Source organism: Sinohyriopsis cumingii, chromosome 14 (genome assembly GCF_028554795.1).
Source record: "Sinohyriopsis cumingii isolate HCF-2022 chromosome 14, ASM2855479v2, whole genome shotgun sequence".
Taxonomy (NCBI): domain Eukaryota; kingdom Metazoa; phylum Mollusca; class Bivalvia; order Unionida; family Unionidae; genus Sinohyriopsis; species Sinohyriopsis cumingii.
The window spans coordinates 50,795,539-50,815,828 of NC_142974.1; the positions used below are offsets into that span (position 1 = coordinate 50,795,539).

The following is a 20,290-nucleotide window of genomic DNA, read 5'->3' on the forward strand; positions in this document are numbered from 1 at the left end:
CATAACTGATTTTAACATTCTCTACATCTGGTTGTTTAAACAAAGCAAACACTGCTGACAAGAACATTTCAGCATGAAGCTGATGACGAAAATGGAAAGTCTAAACATAGAAGGCAGCATTTTCTACCAGTCTATAATACTCTGTGGCCATGAATCGTCTAAAGGAGAACATTTTGTACTCTGCACTGTTTGCAACTTAGACTTTCAAGGCACGTGGAATCGGAAAATCATACAAAATTGGAATCACTAGTGAAGGGAAATGTTTTGTCAGTGCTGAAGAGAAAGGAAGTCAGTGATCAACACATATTTCAAAAGCAAATAACACATTCTGAGGCGGTTCTATGTGAGCTAATTGTAAATATGAATTTGTCATTGAGCACAACTGACAAGTTAACAGAAGCAATGAAAAATTTGTTCCCAGATTCCAAAATTGCACAAGGTACTTAGAAACAATCCATTCTTGTAAATGTAGATTTTATGAAATAAATAAGATTCACCTATCTAGGTGAAGTTATTATTTTATGAGAGGATGGGTGGTAACAATGTCTGTCATAATATTTTGTATCAAGTCTTCCTTAATCATGTAAAATGTAGAGATTTGGCTTTATTTAAAATGTTATGGATATGTATGAAGCTGAGAATTTCAAGCAGATTTTCTAGAGAAAGCAACAGGTAAATAATGGAAAGAATTTGGGTGTGTGGAGGTATTCTTTTATGGTTTTTTTATCACTATAATATAATCACGATGTTTAAGTCAGTGGTCAGTTTCTGCAGATTTTGCCTAGAAACACAGAATTGCCTGAATATCAGGGTCTTTACGAACTAGGAGTTATTTACAGAATATTGTATCGTCACTTTGTCGTGCATTACTACATAATGGTAATTATAGTATATTGATAGTGTCTACTAATTGTGAGCTGTTTCACAGGTGATGTGTGCTGTGTTAAAATGTTTGAAACACTGAATGAAAATACTGACTGCCTTCTAAAAATACTGACTGCCATTGCTTAAAATACTGACAAGAAAATTTATTGGTAAGCAGGTCTGTTATACTATATACATTCCATGACAGATGTTTGATACAGATATGATTCTTATTATTGCAAAAAAGTATTATATTCCAAGATACATGTATAATACATGTACCCAAAAAGTATTGTATTCCAAGATACATGTAGAATACATGTACCAAAAAAGTATTGTATTCCAAGATACATGTATAATACATCTAGCCAGAAAGTATTGTATTCCAAGAGACATGTATAACACATCTAGCCAAAAAGTATTGTATTCCAAGATACAGGTATAATACATATAGCCAAAAATTATTGTATTCCAAGATATATGTATAATACATCTAGACAAAAAGTATTGTATTCCAAGAGACATGTATAATACATCTAGCCAAAAAGTATTGTATTCCAAGAGACATGTATGATACATCTAGCCAAAAAAGTATTGTATTACAAGATACATGTATAATACATCTAGCCAGAAAGTATTGTATTCCAAGATACAGGTGTAATACATCCAGCCAAAAAGTATTATATTCCAAGATACATGTATAATACATCTAGCCAGAAAGTATTGTATTCCAAGATACAGGTGTAATACATCCAGCCAAAACGTATTGTATTCCAAGATACATGTATAATACATGTAGCCAAAAAGTATTATATTCCAAGATACAGGTTGAATACATCTAGCCAAAAAGTATTGTATTCCAAAATACATGTATAATACATCTAGCCAAAAAGTATTGTATTCCAAGATACAGGTGTAATATATCCAGCCAAAAAGTATTTTATTCCAAGATACATGTGTAATACATCTAGCCAAAAAGTATTGTATTCCAAGATACAGGTGTAATACATCTAGCCAAAATCCTATAGACATGTATAATACATGTAGCCAAAAAGTATTGTATTCCAAGATACAGGTGTAATACATCTAGCCAAAAAGTATTGTATTCCAAGATATATGTATAATACATCTAGCCAAAAAGTATTATATTCCAAGATACAGGTTTAATACATCCAGCCAAAAAGTATTGTATTCCAAAATACATGTATAATACATCTAGCCAGAAAGTATTGTATTCCAAGATACAGGTGTAATACATCCAGCCAAAAAGTATTTTATTCCAAGATACATGTGTAATACATCTAGCCAAAAAGTATTATATTCCAAGATACAGGTTTAATACATCTAGCCAAAAAGTATTGTATTCCAAGATACATCTAGCCAAAAAGTATTGTATTCCAAGCTACAAGTGTAATACATCTAGCCAAAAAGTATTGTATTCCATGATACAGGTGTAATACATCTAGCCAAAAAGTATTGTATTCCAAGATACATGTATAATACATCTAGTCAAAAAGTATTGTATTCCAAGATACAGGTGAAATATATCTAGCCCAAAAGTATTGTATTCCATGATACATGTGTAATAATTCAGCCAAAATGTATTGTATTCCAAAATACATGTATAATACATCTAGCCAAAAAGTATTGTATTCCAAGATACATGTATAATACATCCAGCCAAAAAGTATTGCATTCCAAGATACAGGTGTGATACATCTAGCCAAAAAGAATTGTATTCCAAGATACAGGTGTAATACTTCTAGCCAAAATGTATTGTATTCCAAGATACAGGTGTAATACATCTAGCCAAAAAATATTATATTCCAAGATACAGGTATAATACATCTAGCTAAAAAGTATTGTATTCCAAGATACATTTAGAATACATCTAGTCAAAAAGTATTGTATTCCAAGATACGTGTATAATACATCCAGCCAAAAAGTATTGTATTCCAAGATACAGGTGAAATACATCTAGCCAGAAAGTATTGTATTCCAAGATACATGTGTAATACATCTAGCCAAAGAGTATTGTATTCCAAGATACAGGTGTAATACATCTTGCAAAAAAGTATTGTATTCCAAGATACATGTATAATACATCTAGCCAAAAAGTATTGTATTCCAAGATACAGGTGTAATACATCTAGCCAAAAAACATTATATTCCAAGATACAGGTGTGATACATCTAGCCAAAAAGTATTATATTCCAAGATACAGGTGTAATACATCTTGCAAAAAAGTATTGTATTCCAAGATACATGTATAATACATCTAGTCAAAAAGTAATGTATTCCAAGATACAGGTGTAATACATCTAGCCAAAAAACATTATATTCCAAGATACAGGTATAATACATCTAGCCAGAAAGTATTGTATTCCAAGATACAGGTGTAATACATCCAGCCAAAAAGTATTTTATTCCAAGATACATGTGTAATACATCTAGCCAAAAAGTATTGTATTCCAAGATACATCTAGCCAAAAATTATTGTATTCCAAGATACAGGTATAATACATCTAGCCAAAAGTATTGTATTCCAAGATACATCTAGCCAAAAATTATTGTATTCCAAGATACAGGTGTAATACATCTAGCCAAAAAGTATTGTATTCCAAGATACATGTATAATACATGTAGCCAAAAAGTATTATATTCCAAGATACAGGTTTAATACATCTAGCCAAAAAGTATTGTATTCCAAAATACATGTATAATACATCTAGCCAAAAAGTATTGTATTCCAAGATACAGGTGTAATACATCCAGCCAAAAAGTATTTTATTCCAAGATACATGTGTAATGCATCTAGCCAAAAAGTATTGTATTCCAAGATACAGGTGTAATACATCTAGCCAAAATCCTATAGACATGTATAATACATCTAGCCAAAAAGTATTGTATTCCAAGATACAGGTGTAATACATCTAGCCAAAAGGTATTATATTCCAAGATACAGGTATAATACATCTAGCTAAAAAGTATTGTATTCCAAGATACATGTAGAATACATCTAGTCAAAAAGTATTGTATTCCAAGATACGTGTATAATACATCTAGCCAAAAAGTATTCTATTCCAAGATACATGTATAACACATCTAGCCAAAAAGTATTGTATTCCAAGATACAGGTGAAATACATCTAGCCAGAAAGTATTGTATTCCAAGATACATGTGTAATACATCTAGCCAAAGAGTATTGTATTCCAAGATACAGGTGTAATACATCTTGCAAAAAAGTATTGTATTCCAAGATACATGTATAATACATCTAGCCAAAAAGTATTGTATTCCAAGATACAGGTGTAATACATCTAGCCAAAAAACATTATATTCCAAGATACAGGTGTGATACATCTAGCCAAAACGTATTATATTCCAAGATACAGGTGTAATACAGTAGCCAAAATATTGTATTCCAAGATACATATATAATACATCTAGTCAAAAAGTATTGTATTCCAAGATACAGGTGTAATACATCTAGCCAAAAAACATTATATTCCAAGATACAGGTATAAGACATCTAGCCAAAAAGTATTGTATTCCAAGATACATGTAGAATACATCTAGTCAAAAAGTATTGTATTCCAAGATACATGTATCTAGCCAAAAAGTTTTGTATTCCAAGATATATGTATAATACATCTAGCCAAAAAGTATTGTATTCCAAGATACATGTATAATACATCTAGCCAAAAATTATTGTATTCCAAGCTACAGGTATAACACATCCAGCCAAAAAGTATTGTATTCCAAGATACATGTATAATACATCTAGCCAAAAAGTATTGTATTCCAAGTTACAGGTGTAATACGTCCAGCCAAAAAGTATTGTATTCCAAGATACAGGTATAATACATCTAGCCAAAAAGTATTGTATTCCAAGATACATGTATAAATACATCTAGCCAAAAAGTATTGTATTCCAAGATACAGGTGAAATACATCTAGCCAGAAAGTATTGTATTCCAAAATACATGTATAATACATCTAGCCAAAAAGTATTGTATTCCAAGTTACAGGTGTAATACGTCCAGCCAAAAAGTATTGTATTCCAAGATACAGGTATAATACATGTAGCCAAAAAGTATTGTATTCCAAGATACATGTATAATACATCTAGCCAAAAAGTATTGTATTCCAAGATACATGTATAAATACATCTAGCCAAAAATTATTGTATTCCAAGAAAGAGGTGTGATACATCTAGCCAAAAAGTATTGTATTCCAAGATACATGTATAATACAGTAGCCAAAAAGTATTGTATTCCAAGATACATGTATAATACAGTAGCCAAAATGTATTGTATTCCAAGATACATGTATAATACATCTAGCCAAAAAGTATTGTATTCCAAGATACATGTATAATACATCTAGCCAAAAAGTATTGTATTCCAAGATACATGTATAATACATCTAGCCAAAAATTATTGTATTCCAAGATACATGTATAATACAGTAGCCAAAAAGTATTGTATTCCAAGATACATGTATAATACAGTAGCCAAAATGTATTGTATTCCAAGATACATGTATAATACATCTAGCCAAAAATTATTGTATTCCAAGATACATGTATAATACAGTAGACAAAATGTATTGTATTCCAAGATACATGTATAATACAGTAGCCAAAAAGTATTGTATTCCAAGATACATGTATAATACATCTAGCCAAAAATTATTGTATTCCAAGATACATGTATAATACAGTAGCCAAAAAGTATTGTATTCCAAGATACATGTATAATACAGTAGCCAAAAAGTATTGTATTCCAAGATACATGTATAATACAGTAGCCAAAAAGTATTGTATTCCAAGATACATGTATAATACAGTAGCCAAAATGTATTGTATTCCAAGATACATGTATAATACAGTAGCCAAAAAGTATTGTATTCCAAAATACATGTATAATACATCTAGCCAAAAAGTATTGTATTCCAAGTTACAGGTGTAATACGTCCAGCCAAAAAGTATTGTATTCCAAGATACATGTATAATACATCTAGCCAAAAATTATTGTATTCCAAGATTCATGTATAAATACATCTAGCCAAAAATTATTGTATTCCAAGTAACAGGTGTGATACATCTAGCCAAAAAGTATTGTATTCCAAGATACATGTATAATACAGTAGCCAAAAAGTATTGTATTCCAAGATACATGTATAATACATCTAGCCAAAAAGTATTGTATTCCAAGATACAGGTCTAATACATCTAACCAAAAAGTATTGTATTCCAGGATACATGTATAATACAGTAGCCAAAAAGTATTGTATTCCAAGATACAGGTATAATACATCTAGCCAAAAAGTATTGTATTCGAAGATACATGTCTAATACAAAAAGTGTGATATTTAAAGATAGAGGTGTGATACATAAAGTCAAAAGCCAGTAATATCCCTAAGATAATAATAATTTCTTAAATTCATAGAGGGAAATGTAGTATTATCCAACTGTTCTGTCCCATCCCAAGGGTCATAATTTAATTTGTTTAATTGAACTCTCTTTTCCTTCTATTATTCCCATTAGATCCTGTATCCTGTGACTTTGACAAGCCAAGATATTGTGACTACAGCATAAGCCAAACAGCATACCGCTGGCAAGGAGACTACCTATGGCCACAAAATGGAACTCATCTAGCTTCTGGTAGGCATACTGAATATATATAATTAGCTTGTCATCCAATAAATTGACAAGTACCCAAGTTCCACCAACCTACCATTTGCTGACAGTCAATGATTATTTATTGAATATTGCAATTAAGCACTGCCTACTCTAAATACACACTCTGTTTGATTCATTATGTAAGCTACTCTGACTGTAAGTCATCTTGGTTAACAGTTAGTCTGTCACCTTGGCCATTTTTATGGATTGACATTTACCAATTCTGTTATAACTTCACTATCAAAAAATTAATTTGTCATGCAGTTTTCATTGTGAACCAAATCTTGCTGTCTAATTAAGTGAAAACATTTTCCAATTTTGTTTTTATTTTATGCTGATCATTATGACCGTGTTTTTCCCTAATTGATGATTCATCACTTAAGGGCTAATAGAGCAGGATAACCTGTACTTACGAGGACACTGTTTGGAGAGACCACCTTTTATTCATGACACAGTTCTAAGTGTAGGTATCAGTTCTGTCAAATAATTTGATGAAACATGGTATGTGACTTTATTATATTTACTTTCTTTCTCAAGATAGGCTTAAGTCTGTGAAAAATTGCTGCTGTCTGTTGTTGTTGGAGGGAGAGATTTATTGTTTCAAATTGAGTTTTGCCAATGAATTGCCATCACAATGGATAAAGTTTTTATTTTTTGACTGAAGGCCACCATTAATGTCCTTCAGTCATTAAGTACAAGACTGTCTACTCCATATTTAGGATATATAAGAAAACATTGCCAAAAAAGTCCTAAATTTAATTTTCTTTTCATCTATATCACTTTAAGTGTCATTATGTTACAGCTGTTCCACCATTTCCAATAACTATGTATTAAAAACAATTTCTGCCAGAAATGCTGCCATCTTGGCAGTCAGAAAGTGTCTGACATGAGTCTGTTTTATCTTTATACATTAAGGTCATTGGCATTGTCGATTCTTTGTTATAAAGAATGTATACCTACTGCCTACCATATATACTTGCTGATAAGTCATGTCCTACAGCAAAAAGCATGGACACTGATCTGCTGGTAAATTGTTCAAGGGCAGGTCAGGGTGTGTTATATTTGCAGTGAGATGAGATTTATATATGAGTTAGTATGGTAAATTGCAACTCCACTTCATGTTGTAATCATTATGTCCTTGTAAACCTTGTCTGGTTCTCATTCCAGATAAGAACATAACACTAATGGCTCCTACTTGGTCACATGACTTCAGTTCATGTAGCAGTCATATAGTTAACTTTTTTTGTTCTAGATAACATATTAAAACAGTAACCTGCTTCTTGGCTATGCAACTTTGGTTCACATTCATATGTTAACTGGTAATTTTTGTTTCTAATCCTAGAAAACTACATGAGGACAATTCCATATAATGGCAGTGAAGGGGATGTGGCAGAAATGGACTCACCCAGTTTCAGTCTTAGTGTGGATACAAAATGTGTATCTTTTGCTTTCATCATGTCAGGAGATGATGCTGGCAGTTTAAGTGTGTATGTTGTCTACAACAATGATGTTACCCAAAGAAAACGTGTCTTTTATTCTGATGGCAATCAGGAATCAATATGGTATCAGTCCAATTTCGTTTTGGAACATGCAAACTCAGATTATCAAACAGCTGCCATTGTATTTTCTGCTCAGAGTGGAGATGATACTGATTCATTCATCGGCCTGGACAATATAGAAATTTCATCAGAAAAGTGTGTATGTAAGTATGATGTAATTTTGTGTCTCTGCAGGTATCACCTGATTTTGGGTAGTTTTTTTTTATCTTTTTAAATCTTGTAAGAGTTGAATTATTTTGCACATTTAGATATGTGTTAACCTAACATCTGAAGTTTCTTTTTCAAACTGAGATTTTAAAATGTCTTTATACAAAGCAATGGCAGCATTGATTATGAACGAAATTTTCAAATTCTTTTATTTGTGTTGGTATTATTGTGCAGAAAATCCATTAAATATTCCTTTCTTACTGATAAATGTGACTGCTTCGGTGGACTAAGTGGTTAGTGTCCATCTCTAGTGTCATAGATTGAAACCAAATTTGTATGAGTATCTCTCTCTCTATCTCTCTCTCTCTCACATATATTAAAACGCTTTAGGTAAAGTTTGATTAACAGCATTTGAGTCAGAACTTTGGCTTTGCATATTACACCAAGCTTTCATTAATTGCACTGTATTAGTGGGGGAAATCATGTCATATGAACACTGCATATGCTAGAATTCAGTTAATGAATACTCTAAACTAAACTCCTGAATTTTTATTGTATTTTCCTGTTTGTTTCTTATAGATGGAATTCAGGATGAGATTTGTGACTTTAATCACCCATATCTCTGTGGACTTCGGTCTAACTGTACAGATGCTTCACCATATCAGTGGCATATTTACCATGGAGCCTCACTCACTGATGGTACTGGCGCTAGTTGGGATGCAGATCTTGATTCCAAGGGTTAGATATATATATTTTTTTGTTATTTTATTAAGAGTTTCCTAGCATTTTTTTCAAGTTCATGACCTGTTTTTGACTTTTTTTACTGTCTACATTTTATTCTATTATTTGCCATTGAAAATGTTATGTGTAAAAGATTGCGGTCTTCAAGATGTGAAGAAAAAATTTGATGAATTAAAAACCAACTGAAAGTGAACAGTAGTTTCCAGATCCACAGTAAATTGCTGTAAAATGTTACGAGCTTTTGAAAATTCAAAACAAATTATTACTTTTTACTGTGTTTTAACAGTTAGTTTTATTTTACCAGGATAAAAGTTGTTTAGATATGTCAAAATTGAGGTTAAACATTGATAACTACGTACATATGTTTGTATCGATGCATGGTTTAGCTTTAACAGCACCATAGGATAATAATGGCTCTACAGTACCAATTAAAAGCAAAAGTTTTAAAACTGTAAAAATAATGAATTCCCCCAAAAAGGTGAAAAATGTTAAAATGCTATAAAAGGTATATGAACAAAATAAAGGTGAAACATTAGATCCTAAAAACATAAAATAATCCAGTAATGATGCATCATACCCTAATTTTCTTTAACATTAAAATGCAATCAAATTTAGAAAATATTCTCAACTCTTCACAGTATTTCCTCATTGGTTCTCATTAAAAGCAATGTCGATAAATACAAAACATACTGATATTAGGTTTATGAAAGGATCTTTCTTTCTACAAAATGTATAGTTAAATATTTTTTTAAAAATTAATAAATTTATTAATACCCTGAAATGTTTATGTTTACCTTCAATATGAAGAGTGAATGAAGAAATAATGGAAAATAAATACCAAATGCATGGATCTCAAATTAAAAACAAATTTAAGAATAAACACCAGACATGCTAGACACATTTCTCATGAAATCTACAATTGGATGGTTCCATCAAACATGCTAGACACATTTCTCATGAAATCTACAGTTGGGTGACTCCTTCAGGCATGCTAGACACATTTCTTGTGAAATCTGCAATCGGACAGCTCCATCAGACATGCTAGACACATTTCTTATGAAATCTACAATTGGGTGACTCCATCAGACATGCTAGACACATTTCTCGTGAAATCTGCAATCAGACGGGTCCATCAGACATGCTAGACACATTTTTCATGAAATCTACAATTGAGTGACTCCATCATACATGCTAGACACATTTCCCATGAAATCTGCAATTGGATGGCTCCATCAGACATGCTAGACACATTTTTCATGAAATCTTCAATTGGTAGCTCCATCAGAAATGCTAGACACATTCCTCATAAAATCTGCAATTGGATGGCTCCATCAGACATGCTAGACACATTTCTCATGAAATCTACAATTACATGTCTCTACCAGATATGACAGACAAATTTCTCTTTAGTTGGATTACTCTTCCAGATGTAATATTTTTCTTGAAATCTACAATTAGGTTACTACACGAGATGATGTCAGGCCAACTTTTCAAGAATGACTCCTCCATATCGATCAGACAAATTTCTCATGAAACCTACAATCCCCTTTCTGTATTTACCACATACACCGCTCCCTCGATAACTCGTGCCCGGATAACTCGTGATCCCGCTTATAACGCGGTGTCCTTCTTGGCTCCTGATTTTTTTCCAGAGAAAATGTATTTGAAATATCTTTAAAATATGCTGAACATGAAAAAATTATGATAAGAATTGATAAATTAAACCTTGATACATTGCTTGTTTTATCATCGAAAATGGTGATTAATGCCCGTAAAAATATAATCCATATTTTGAAATTTGCAAGTTCTAAAGAAGAATTAATTTCAGAGGTCTCGAAAACGCTTAATTACGTGTATTTGGACGCCAATTTTTGATCTGGGACGCAGAAAGTCACTGAGACGGGAGTCCTCCGTACCCATGTAATAGGTGCGCGGGAAAATTCAAAGATTTGCCGGTCTTGTTTCAGCCACCTGCTTTGTGGGGAAATGTGTTGATCAGTTAACTGTGCTGATATTTACAATGACAGAATTCAGTGACTGAAAGACTCTTTGATATTCTGTTGCCATTTTATAAGAGTACATTAAAAAAAAAAAAAGAACATGATGCAACAGCTAGGCGGCTAGTTCAAAGGCTTTGACTAGCGGCCGAGTGAGAAAATGTACTGATATTTAGTGATTGAATTCAGAGGCAGAAAGACCCAGGTTTAAAATCCTAGCGAGACCTCTGTTTAAAGATATCATATATTATGTAAGTTTTTATGATAAATAGTTGTCAGTATACTGTAAATAAACAGTCTGGTGAAATAGCGATCAATTCTGGTAAATGCTAACAGGTGGCAACAGAGAATGAAATAAACACCAATTAAACGTCTTCCTGTGTGAAAGTCACGTTCTAATCCTTTAATTCCGTTTCAGTGTAAACATTATAATCACAACATATTCTGTTCATTGAAAACATGAAAAGAGTCAATCAACCGTCACATCAAAACCCGTGAGTACTTCTGTGAGAACCTAATTACATGTACATGCCGGCTTGGGGAAGTGTTTGTTGCATTAAAAAAAAAATCGATTGCAAGAGACCTCAGGTGCTGGATTAAGAGTCTTGGAGCTGCCTTTGACGTAAACCAAAACAGTAACAGAGACAACGTTGATGATAGTGACTTCGAATGTTTCAGTGAAACTGATGTCATTAATGCCGAGGCTGTTTGGGAGAAATTCGTACAGACTCATGGTCCTGAGATGGGCGTTTCACTTGATATGGAGGAGTGGATTTGTGCTGACAATGATTGCCCCACAGCCGAATACATGTCAGATGAAACTATAATTATTTCTATAGCGAATAAATTTGCAGCAGAAGACGATTCTAACTGGAGTAACACAAGTGTTGAAAGTGATGCAGGCGCAGATGTTGTACCCCCCACCCCTCTGCACAGGAAGCAATCAGATATTTTGATATTGCCATAAGGTGGCTGGAGACCCAAAATGTTGACTACGTAAAGCTCGTGCAGTTGACAAATCTGAGGGATTTTGCTCAGCGGCAGAGAAACCAAGGAGTAACACACACACACACACACAAAATAACTGATTTTTTCAAAACGTGAATTGATATTTGTCAAGCGTGGCACAAACGGCAAGTATTAACTTGTTCTAATTTACGTTGTTTTAAATTTGTAGACCAATTAAATATGTTAGCACTGATTAACCCTTGTTTTTTTTTTGTTTTCCATTTTACTTCTATCACATTCAAATCTATTTATCTATCTATCGTTCGATCGACACTGTTTCTCGAAAAGAGTTGATCTTTTGTATATAAAAAAAACCGTCTAATTTGGATCAAACAATAAAACTAGAATGTATCTATTTCAACGTAAAAATTAGTGACGTAGTACACAATGTGTGAAGTGGTACGCATGTTAAGCGAACGGAAACCACGTGGAATAATGTTTTCGATGATCGCCTCAATATACTGTAATTTATCCGGAAATTAATGTTGTCCTATGAGGAAATAATAAAGTACACCGTTATGAAGAGATATTTATTAACAGTTAATCTCAGAACGATTATAAAGTAAGTATTCAACAGTATAATCTGCCTACCCCCCCCATTCCTCCGTTATGTCGTCAATCACTTTATTGGTTTTGGGCTTATTTTAAAGGTCACTCGATAACTCGCGCCTCACTTATAGTGCGGTCGATCTTTCTGGACCCTGATGTGCGCGAGTTATCGAGGGAGTGGTGTATGTTGGGAAACAATAAAATAATTATTTTTTTTCCTGTCCCAGAACTTATGGTGAAACATTTTTTCACTTTGGTTATATGTCCTAAGACTTGAAAAACGAAATAAAATTGTATTGCATTAGTGCTGGCCCCACTGGACGTTGCAATAAAATAGATACATAAATCACTGAATTGATAATAAAAAGAAAGAAAGTAACCTTGTGATGTTATCATTTATTCCTTTTTTCAATAAGTGCATTAAAGAATAAAATATTTCCTTGAAATCCGTTAGCGCAGGATTCCATACTGTAGCGTGTATCAGTTATGTCCGATACCACACACCACGTTGTTCACATGAACATTGAGAAACAATTGTGTGTGGTTGTGCTCTAAGGTTTGATCATGTTATCTGACTGAAAACAAGTGGGAAATAGTCAGCCGATATCTTGAAGACGCCATTCATGCATGACACAGTGTTGGGTGCAAAATAATCAAGATTGAATTAAAATCCAGGTCTTCTGTATGACTGTATATCGCAAATAAAAATCATCATTTGAAAACACATTCACTTGAGTGCAAGTGACAATCTTTTCACCAGCTCGGGTTACAAAATTATCCTTACTATTTACCCGCAGATGTCAATGATCCTTTGTATTAATTGTAACCACAGATGCCAAACACATAGAAGCCCTGGTGGTGAATAAAAACGACTGGCAGCAAGCAGTTAACTCCTTCTTTGAACCTACCGACAGGATATCAAAGACAAAAGGTGATTTTTATTACAAAGCAAGCCAATCTCAGATGCCGACTTTGGTTATTTTTTTTTGGTAAAGGGTATCAATACAAAGGTTATTTTATTGCAAAGCAAGCCGACATTGGAAGCTGACTGGATTCTGTGATGTGAGCCTATTTTTTAAAAAAAATTTTAATATACAAAGACGGCCGAGATATGGAAGCAAACTTGGGTTCCTTTTCAACTGTATTCACAGGAATTTTGAAAATAAATTGAAACAATGGAACAAATTTTAAAGTGACACAATATAGTGCTTTGTGCATAGATGTCGATGACCCAGCATCACCCAGAATATTTGGAGAAAATAAAATCATGTGATGAATTCGTGAAAGCCAGAAGAGAAGCAAATGATTTTGCAAACGAGAGGAATATAATCAACCGATATATTGAAGACAACTGCCATTCACGCATAGCATGGTGTTAAGTTCAAAATAGCCAAGAATAATTTATATCCAGGTCTACCGTATGACAGTATCTCACAAATAAAAATCATTATTTGAAAACACATTCACTTGAGTGCAAGTGACAATCTTTTCACCGGCTCAGGTTACAAAAGTATCATTACTATTTATCCGCAGACATCAGTGCGCCTTTGTAATAATTATTACTACAAATGCCAAGCACATAGAAGCCATGGTGGTAAATAAACACAACTGGCAGCCAGCAGTAAACTTCTTCTTTGAACTTACAGATAGGAAATCAAAGACAAAGGTTATTTTTATTACAAAGCAAGCCGACGTCAGATTCGGAAGCCAAATTTTGTTAAAGGACTTGGATTCTTTTAAGTGTGCCAATTTTTTTTATTTTAGCTTCGAATATACAAAGACAGCTGAGATATGGAAGCTAACTTTGGTTTCTTTTCACCAGTGTTCATGAAATTTTTAAAATAAAGTGAAACAATGGAACAGTTTTTAAAGTTTACAATATAGTGCTTCGTGCACGAACATTGACGACCCAGCATCATCCAGAAGATTAGGAGAAAATAAAATCACGTGATGAATTCGTGAAGGCCATAAGAGGAACAGATCATTTCGCTGACAATATGATCATTAACATGGATGAAACTCTAGTGTACTATGATCGCATTCCTGGATGGACTGATGATAAGATGGGCATCAAAAGTGTGAGAATTAGCAAGACGAGTGCAGATTTGAAAAAATCTGACTTTTGTCCTTGCAGTTTCCGCGTCAGGTGGTGTGTTGCCTCTAACATTTTTTCACGGTATGAGAAAGCTAAAAATATATTCATGTACCAAAAGAATAGATCGTACATGTGCAGGAGAAGGGTTGTGTTGATGAGATGCTGCTGCAGTGGATTAAAGAGCTTTATCTCAAGTACACAGATTTATATTTTTTTAAATAAAATTTCAGTTGGAGTGCAATTTCCAAAATGTAATTTTTGAATGATTTAAAAGGTGTCCCACAACTTACAACTAAAAAAAACTGATGTGTCCCAGAACATACAGTGCACAAAAAAATTACTTTTAAAATTAATTTATGGTGTCCCAACAAATATGGTGTCCCAACATATACGGTAAATACGGTAATTAATGCCATTGTATTGGTAGGAATGCTTTGAAACAGTGTTGCAGAAAGCCAGGAAATACATTCATGGTCATAAATATCACACTTCCAGATCCCTCCTCCAAGCAAAACACAAATTTGACACTTTACAAAAGTTAGCAGACGACAATTAAGTTAATACCTCAATTGCTGTTTGCTAATGATGTCCTTAGGAACTATTCATTTTTAACTCACCTCTACAAAGTTGTGGAGAACTATTGTTTGCATCTGCATATTTTGAAGCACATGCATATGTAGTTTCACTGCATCTCAACCAGTCTTTCTTCCTTGGTCTTTGGCAATGGTTTGGAGTAAGTTACAAACTTCCGACCCCTTCGGGATGGGGCTTACATTGTATGACTTGTATATTCTTGGATGCATTTTTGCAATTAGCTGAAGCATAAAATTTGGTTAGTACATGCATCTTTACAAGCACTTGACCGTCACCATTTTTCAATCGTTTTGTACTTTGCTCATTTTAAGACTAAAACTGCTTCACACATAAGAAGGTAGCAACCCTTTCTCCAGACTTGATTGGGCAACATATGAACTTTGTTCCTGACAATACTTGCCTGATCATAAGACAGGTACACTTTCCTTTTTTTCTAGTACATGTACTAAATGCAATGACCAATGTAAAATTTAGACATGTACTGACAAATTTTAGAAATGCAAAAAGCACTCAAGACAAACCAAGTGAGTAGTTCTGATGATTTAATAATTATCAAATAGCGTTTTGCAGGACATACATTAGTCCAAATATTTTATATCATGGAGAGAGCTGGATGTTATTAGGCCTGCGTCAACATGCTGGAACCCAATGGTAACCACCATTTATATCTCTCCATATATTCACACTTTGTAATGATAAAGTCTATGCAACCATTACATAATTTTTACCACTCCTTTGGTCTATTGGTTAGAGTGTTCACCTCGGATGCAGGAAGTTGCAATTTCGAACCCCGATTGAGTCATACCAAAGACTTATAAAAATGGTACTAACAGCCGCCTCACTAGATGTTCAGCATTAAAAGGTTAGTGTCAGAACTGATTGGCCTGGTGTCAGGGTAATGCGATTGGTAGGGACATCATGCTATATGTCTGGGGCATGATGCCTCAGTACTATACATCACTAAACTGCCACACTGCAGACATTGTAGCGATATGACTGCAGAATTGTTAAAACTATGCTAAAAATCCAAATCACACACATACACATAATTTAGTGCCATTTGATAGAGTAATGGACTATTAGACACAGATTTGGCTTTTCAAGGTTGTGTATTTTCAGGTCAATTTTTGACAGAGTTGCTGCCCTTTTTCCATAAAGTTGAAATCTCCACTAAAGCAGATCGTTGTATATGAGATTGCGGAGGAACCATTTGATATATTTTGATTCAATTTGTTATGAACATTTCTGCATAGACCTAGACTTTTAATAAATATTTCTCATCAAGTCCAATTTTGATAGAGTTATAGCCCTTGAAATTTGTATTTTCACATAGCATTTTGATTGTAATCACCAAAAAACGTTGAATATATTCTGAATCAATTTGGTATTAATTTTGTCTTTAAAGTCTTATATGTGTTTTTTGTGGGTTTATACTTGTCATCTTCTATTTAAAAATAATTATGCCTCTTGTCAAAAAATTCTTGTCTTTACATCAAAATATTGGAATATTGTTTGCAGTTGGCATTGCATATGAACCATTCAGCATATTCTGTTACAATGGCCTATTATTGTCAATATTTTGGCCAGCATCTATATCGTATTTTTACCTATTTGCTGCTTGTAATCAACATAGTTCATTAACCATTCAAGATATTATGTAAACAGTTTTGTAGACCTAGATGTGTCAGTTTTAGTTTTTGTCATCCTGTCATTGTGTTGGATTTAAGGATTCTACATAATCATTTGGAGGAGGTAAGGCTCCTGAATGCCCATTACTTTGGTTTTCCTTCACATGTGCCTCTTTAATCACATGCAGTACAACTTGTAGAAATTAGGTCCCTTTGTGACACATTCATTGCTAATACATGTTTCTGAGTGTTCAGATAAAAAAAAAATTGTTTTTCAGAGTGATAAAATACAGATTAAAGAAGAATAACCATTCTCAATTGTTACATTTTTAAAGTGAATTGTTGAAAAATACTTTCATGATTTTATCAACTTTGAAATGCTTTCTGTACATTTCAGGGTCCTATCTCACCGTTGATAGCTCATATGGCAGGGTAGGTGATGTATCTTACGTCTGGTTTCCACCTGTCCACACAGCCTCTACAACAAAACTGATCTTTGACTACCTTATGTATGGGAGAAATGAAGACTTTGAAAATCTAACAGTATTATTTGAGACTCAATCTGGACTGACAACTCTGGATCAGCTTTGCTGTAGCAGAGGAAACAGATGGCTCTTCAAATGCCTACCACTTCCAGCCAATGCACAAGGAGCTGTGTTTTTCAAAGCCACACGAAAAGATGGAGTTTTAGGAGATATTTCTTTGGATAATGTTGGCTTGGTTGAAGGGAACTGTCCAAGTAAGAACTTAAATGTTTGACTTAAATAATCTTATATTTTTCCTAGTTTGTTTCTTTTCTTAAACTGCAATGTATTTAGTTAATGGAAATTATTATTTCCAAGGTAACATCCCTTTTATCTGTATAACCCTCATGCTTGAACTTACATGCAGGATTCAGATATGCTGTGTAATAGTTGGAGGGCATAATTGTTGGTATCATAAACAGATAGAAGCAGTGTAGCATTGTATTTATTCAAAAAGTAATATTGCTTTTCTTAATGAAGAATTTATGACTTGACAGAAGTGTGGATTTTAATAGATAAATGCCTGTTTTCAAGTTCTGGAGTTTAAACAAGTCATGACCCCACTCACTACACCCCTAAAAAACCAGTTGCAACATTGAAATCTATTTGGTTTTGTCTCTAAGCTTGTGTCATCAGGATTTCAGATGAGTTTAGGTATGACTGACATCCACTCATATTAATGACATGGTAATTGCATCTAATTGACCAAGCTTGTGAACACTCTGGAGGCCAAATTTCTTATTAGATTTGGTATGTATAGCTTGTTTCATTCAATGCCATTGATTTTTTCAATGTTTCTTCATGTATTATTAATAAAAATGAGATGTGGGAACATGAATTTATAATTATTCCTTCAGTAGCATTTATTTAACAGAAAAATGTATCAGTGCCACATCATTAGGAGCAACATTAATTGTTTTAGGTTTTATCTCAAAATGTTTGTCTATGATCGCCTGTGATGCATGTTTTTTTTTTTGTTGTTTGTTTGTGGCTTGTACATATTTCTAGAACTTGTTTACGTCTCTAAGTCACAATACCTCTCATGTGACTTAGGTCACAGTGTAACCCACTTGACTTAACCATCCAGTGGGAATTTACCCCAGACAGGTTCAGTACTGATATATAGAAAATGAACCCAAACAAACATCCTATTTAGCTATGTAACATACTGTTTGCATATGATCACTACAATCCAAAATCATGGTAAAATATTAAACACACAATTTAGAGACACAAAGAATAGATGATTCCTAATGTAATGACTTTATCATCTTAAGCTCTAAATTTAATATTTGCATTATAACAACATTCTAAAACTTTAGAAAATGTTAATGAATATATCCTAGATTTGTTCATGGGTATGACATACATCCTAGATGCGTTCATAGGTAAGATGAACATCCTATATTTGTTCCCAGGTAAAACATACAGGTCTGACTTGTTCACAGGTAAGACATACATCTTAGATTTATTCATAGGTAAGATGTACATCTAAGATTTGTTCACTGGTGAGACATACCATTCTGCACAATTCTAATCATAAATCTTAATTTATTTCCAGCACAATCAATAACATGTGATTTTGATGGAGATGACTTCAATTGTGGTTACAGAGGCTGGAAAAGAACTGGTAAAAAGACAAGTAGGTTGATGTAAATTATCCATTTTTGATTTTCTTATATTTCTAAATCTTTTCAGTACTTCTGTGCTCTGCCAAATATTTGAACAAACATCTGTGCATGCAGTACAATAATAAAAATGTGTTTCAAACATTACATCTTTTTTTTACATGACATTTGAAAACATATGTGCCATATATACTTGCCTGTAAGACGGATCTAACTGCATAGATCCAGATCTGCCATTGCATAAACTGCCAGCAGATGTAGGTCAATACAGTTTGTTGTAGTAGAAATCATACGGATCATGTCAGTGTTGAGCACTGGTTATTTCAGTAATGGGTATCATTTTTTTGAGCTTGATTCTACATACCTTTAGTTGACAAATATTCACTTTATTTGAATTCTCATCCATCCATATTTTCTTTTGAAGGTCATTATTTACATGCCTCAAGAAATATGTATGGCAAAATCAATGTTAAAGTATGTGGACTTTGATGTATGAGAGCATCCAGTACAATTGGATTGAGTGTCACAATGAAAACTACGCATGTTGATAAACAAATTTCTACTACCCTATTTTGTAACAATTATACTTGAAATGTTCTTTTCTTGACCTATTTTAGTATATGGCCACCATTATAAAAGTCCATGGCATGATGGTTTTTTTGTGGAAGTTTCTTGATAACAGTTAAGGTGCAGATCTTTCAAAAATCAGGATTGAATAGACTTTAATCAAGCAAAATTATTATGATATTTTAAAACAAGTTATATTTAATTTAAGATGAGTAAATGCACATACATGACATGTATGAATGTTACTACAGGAGTGAGTAAATAGAGTAAGATATTTTTTTATAGAACAAACTTCTTTCAGTATGCATTTGTTTATGATTATTGAGAATGAAAGTATGAATGCATCATCAAATGGTTTTTATTAAATAAACCTGACTCTTTTAATATGTAAAGAAATGTGCATAATCATAGTCATGTTCCATCCAAACAACTTAGCAGACAATGTCCTTCTCACTGTCTGTCCACATGGGGATGGATTTAAAACATGCCTCGGTTTCTTGTGGGTTCCTCTGATCTTTGTAACAAGCAGGTGGTAGGTCGCTTAATCTAACGCCTGTGCTGATTCAAGATGCCAGGTCGTCTCTCTGGTCACAGTAACCTTGCATAAGAGATTAACTCTGGCCTGCGGCATGTTTAGACAACAACCATGGCTTGTACTAATACCTTAGTTTATACATGACTTACGAACTGAGTTGAGCAAATG

At 33.3% G+C, this 20,290-nt stretch overlaps 1 protein-coding gene across 1 annotated transcript in view; it reads left to right on the plus strand.

Annotated features, from left to right (window-relative positions):
• Window positions 1-19,048, plus strand: part of LOC149783778 (MAM and LDL-receptor class A domain-containing protein 1-like) — a 33,458-nt gene extending 14,410 nt beyond the window's left edge. The window contains exons 8-12 of the mRNA XM_089932909.1: window positions 6,416-6,532; window positions 7,893-8,252; window positions 8,836-8,994; window positions 17,266-17,607; window positions 18,954-19,048. Of these exons, the coding sequence (XP_089789035.1) occupies window positions 6,416-6,532; window positions 7,893-8,252; window positions 8,836-8,994; window positions 17,266-17,607; window positions 18,954-19,048 (1,073 nt within the window). The remainder of the gene's footprint in view (window positions 1-6,415; window positions 6,533-7,892; window positions 8,253-8,835; window positions 8,995-17,265; window positions 17,608-18,953) is intronic.
• The last annotated feature ends 1,242 nt before the right edge of the window (window positions 19,049-20,290 follow it).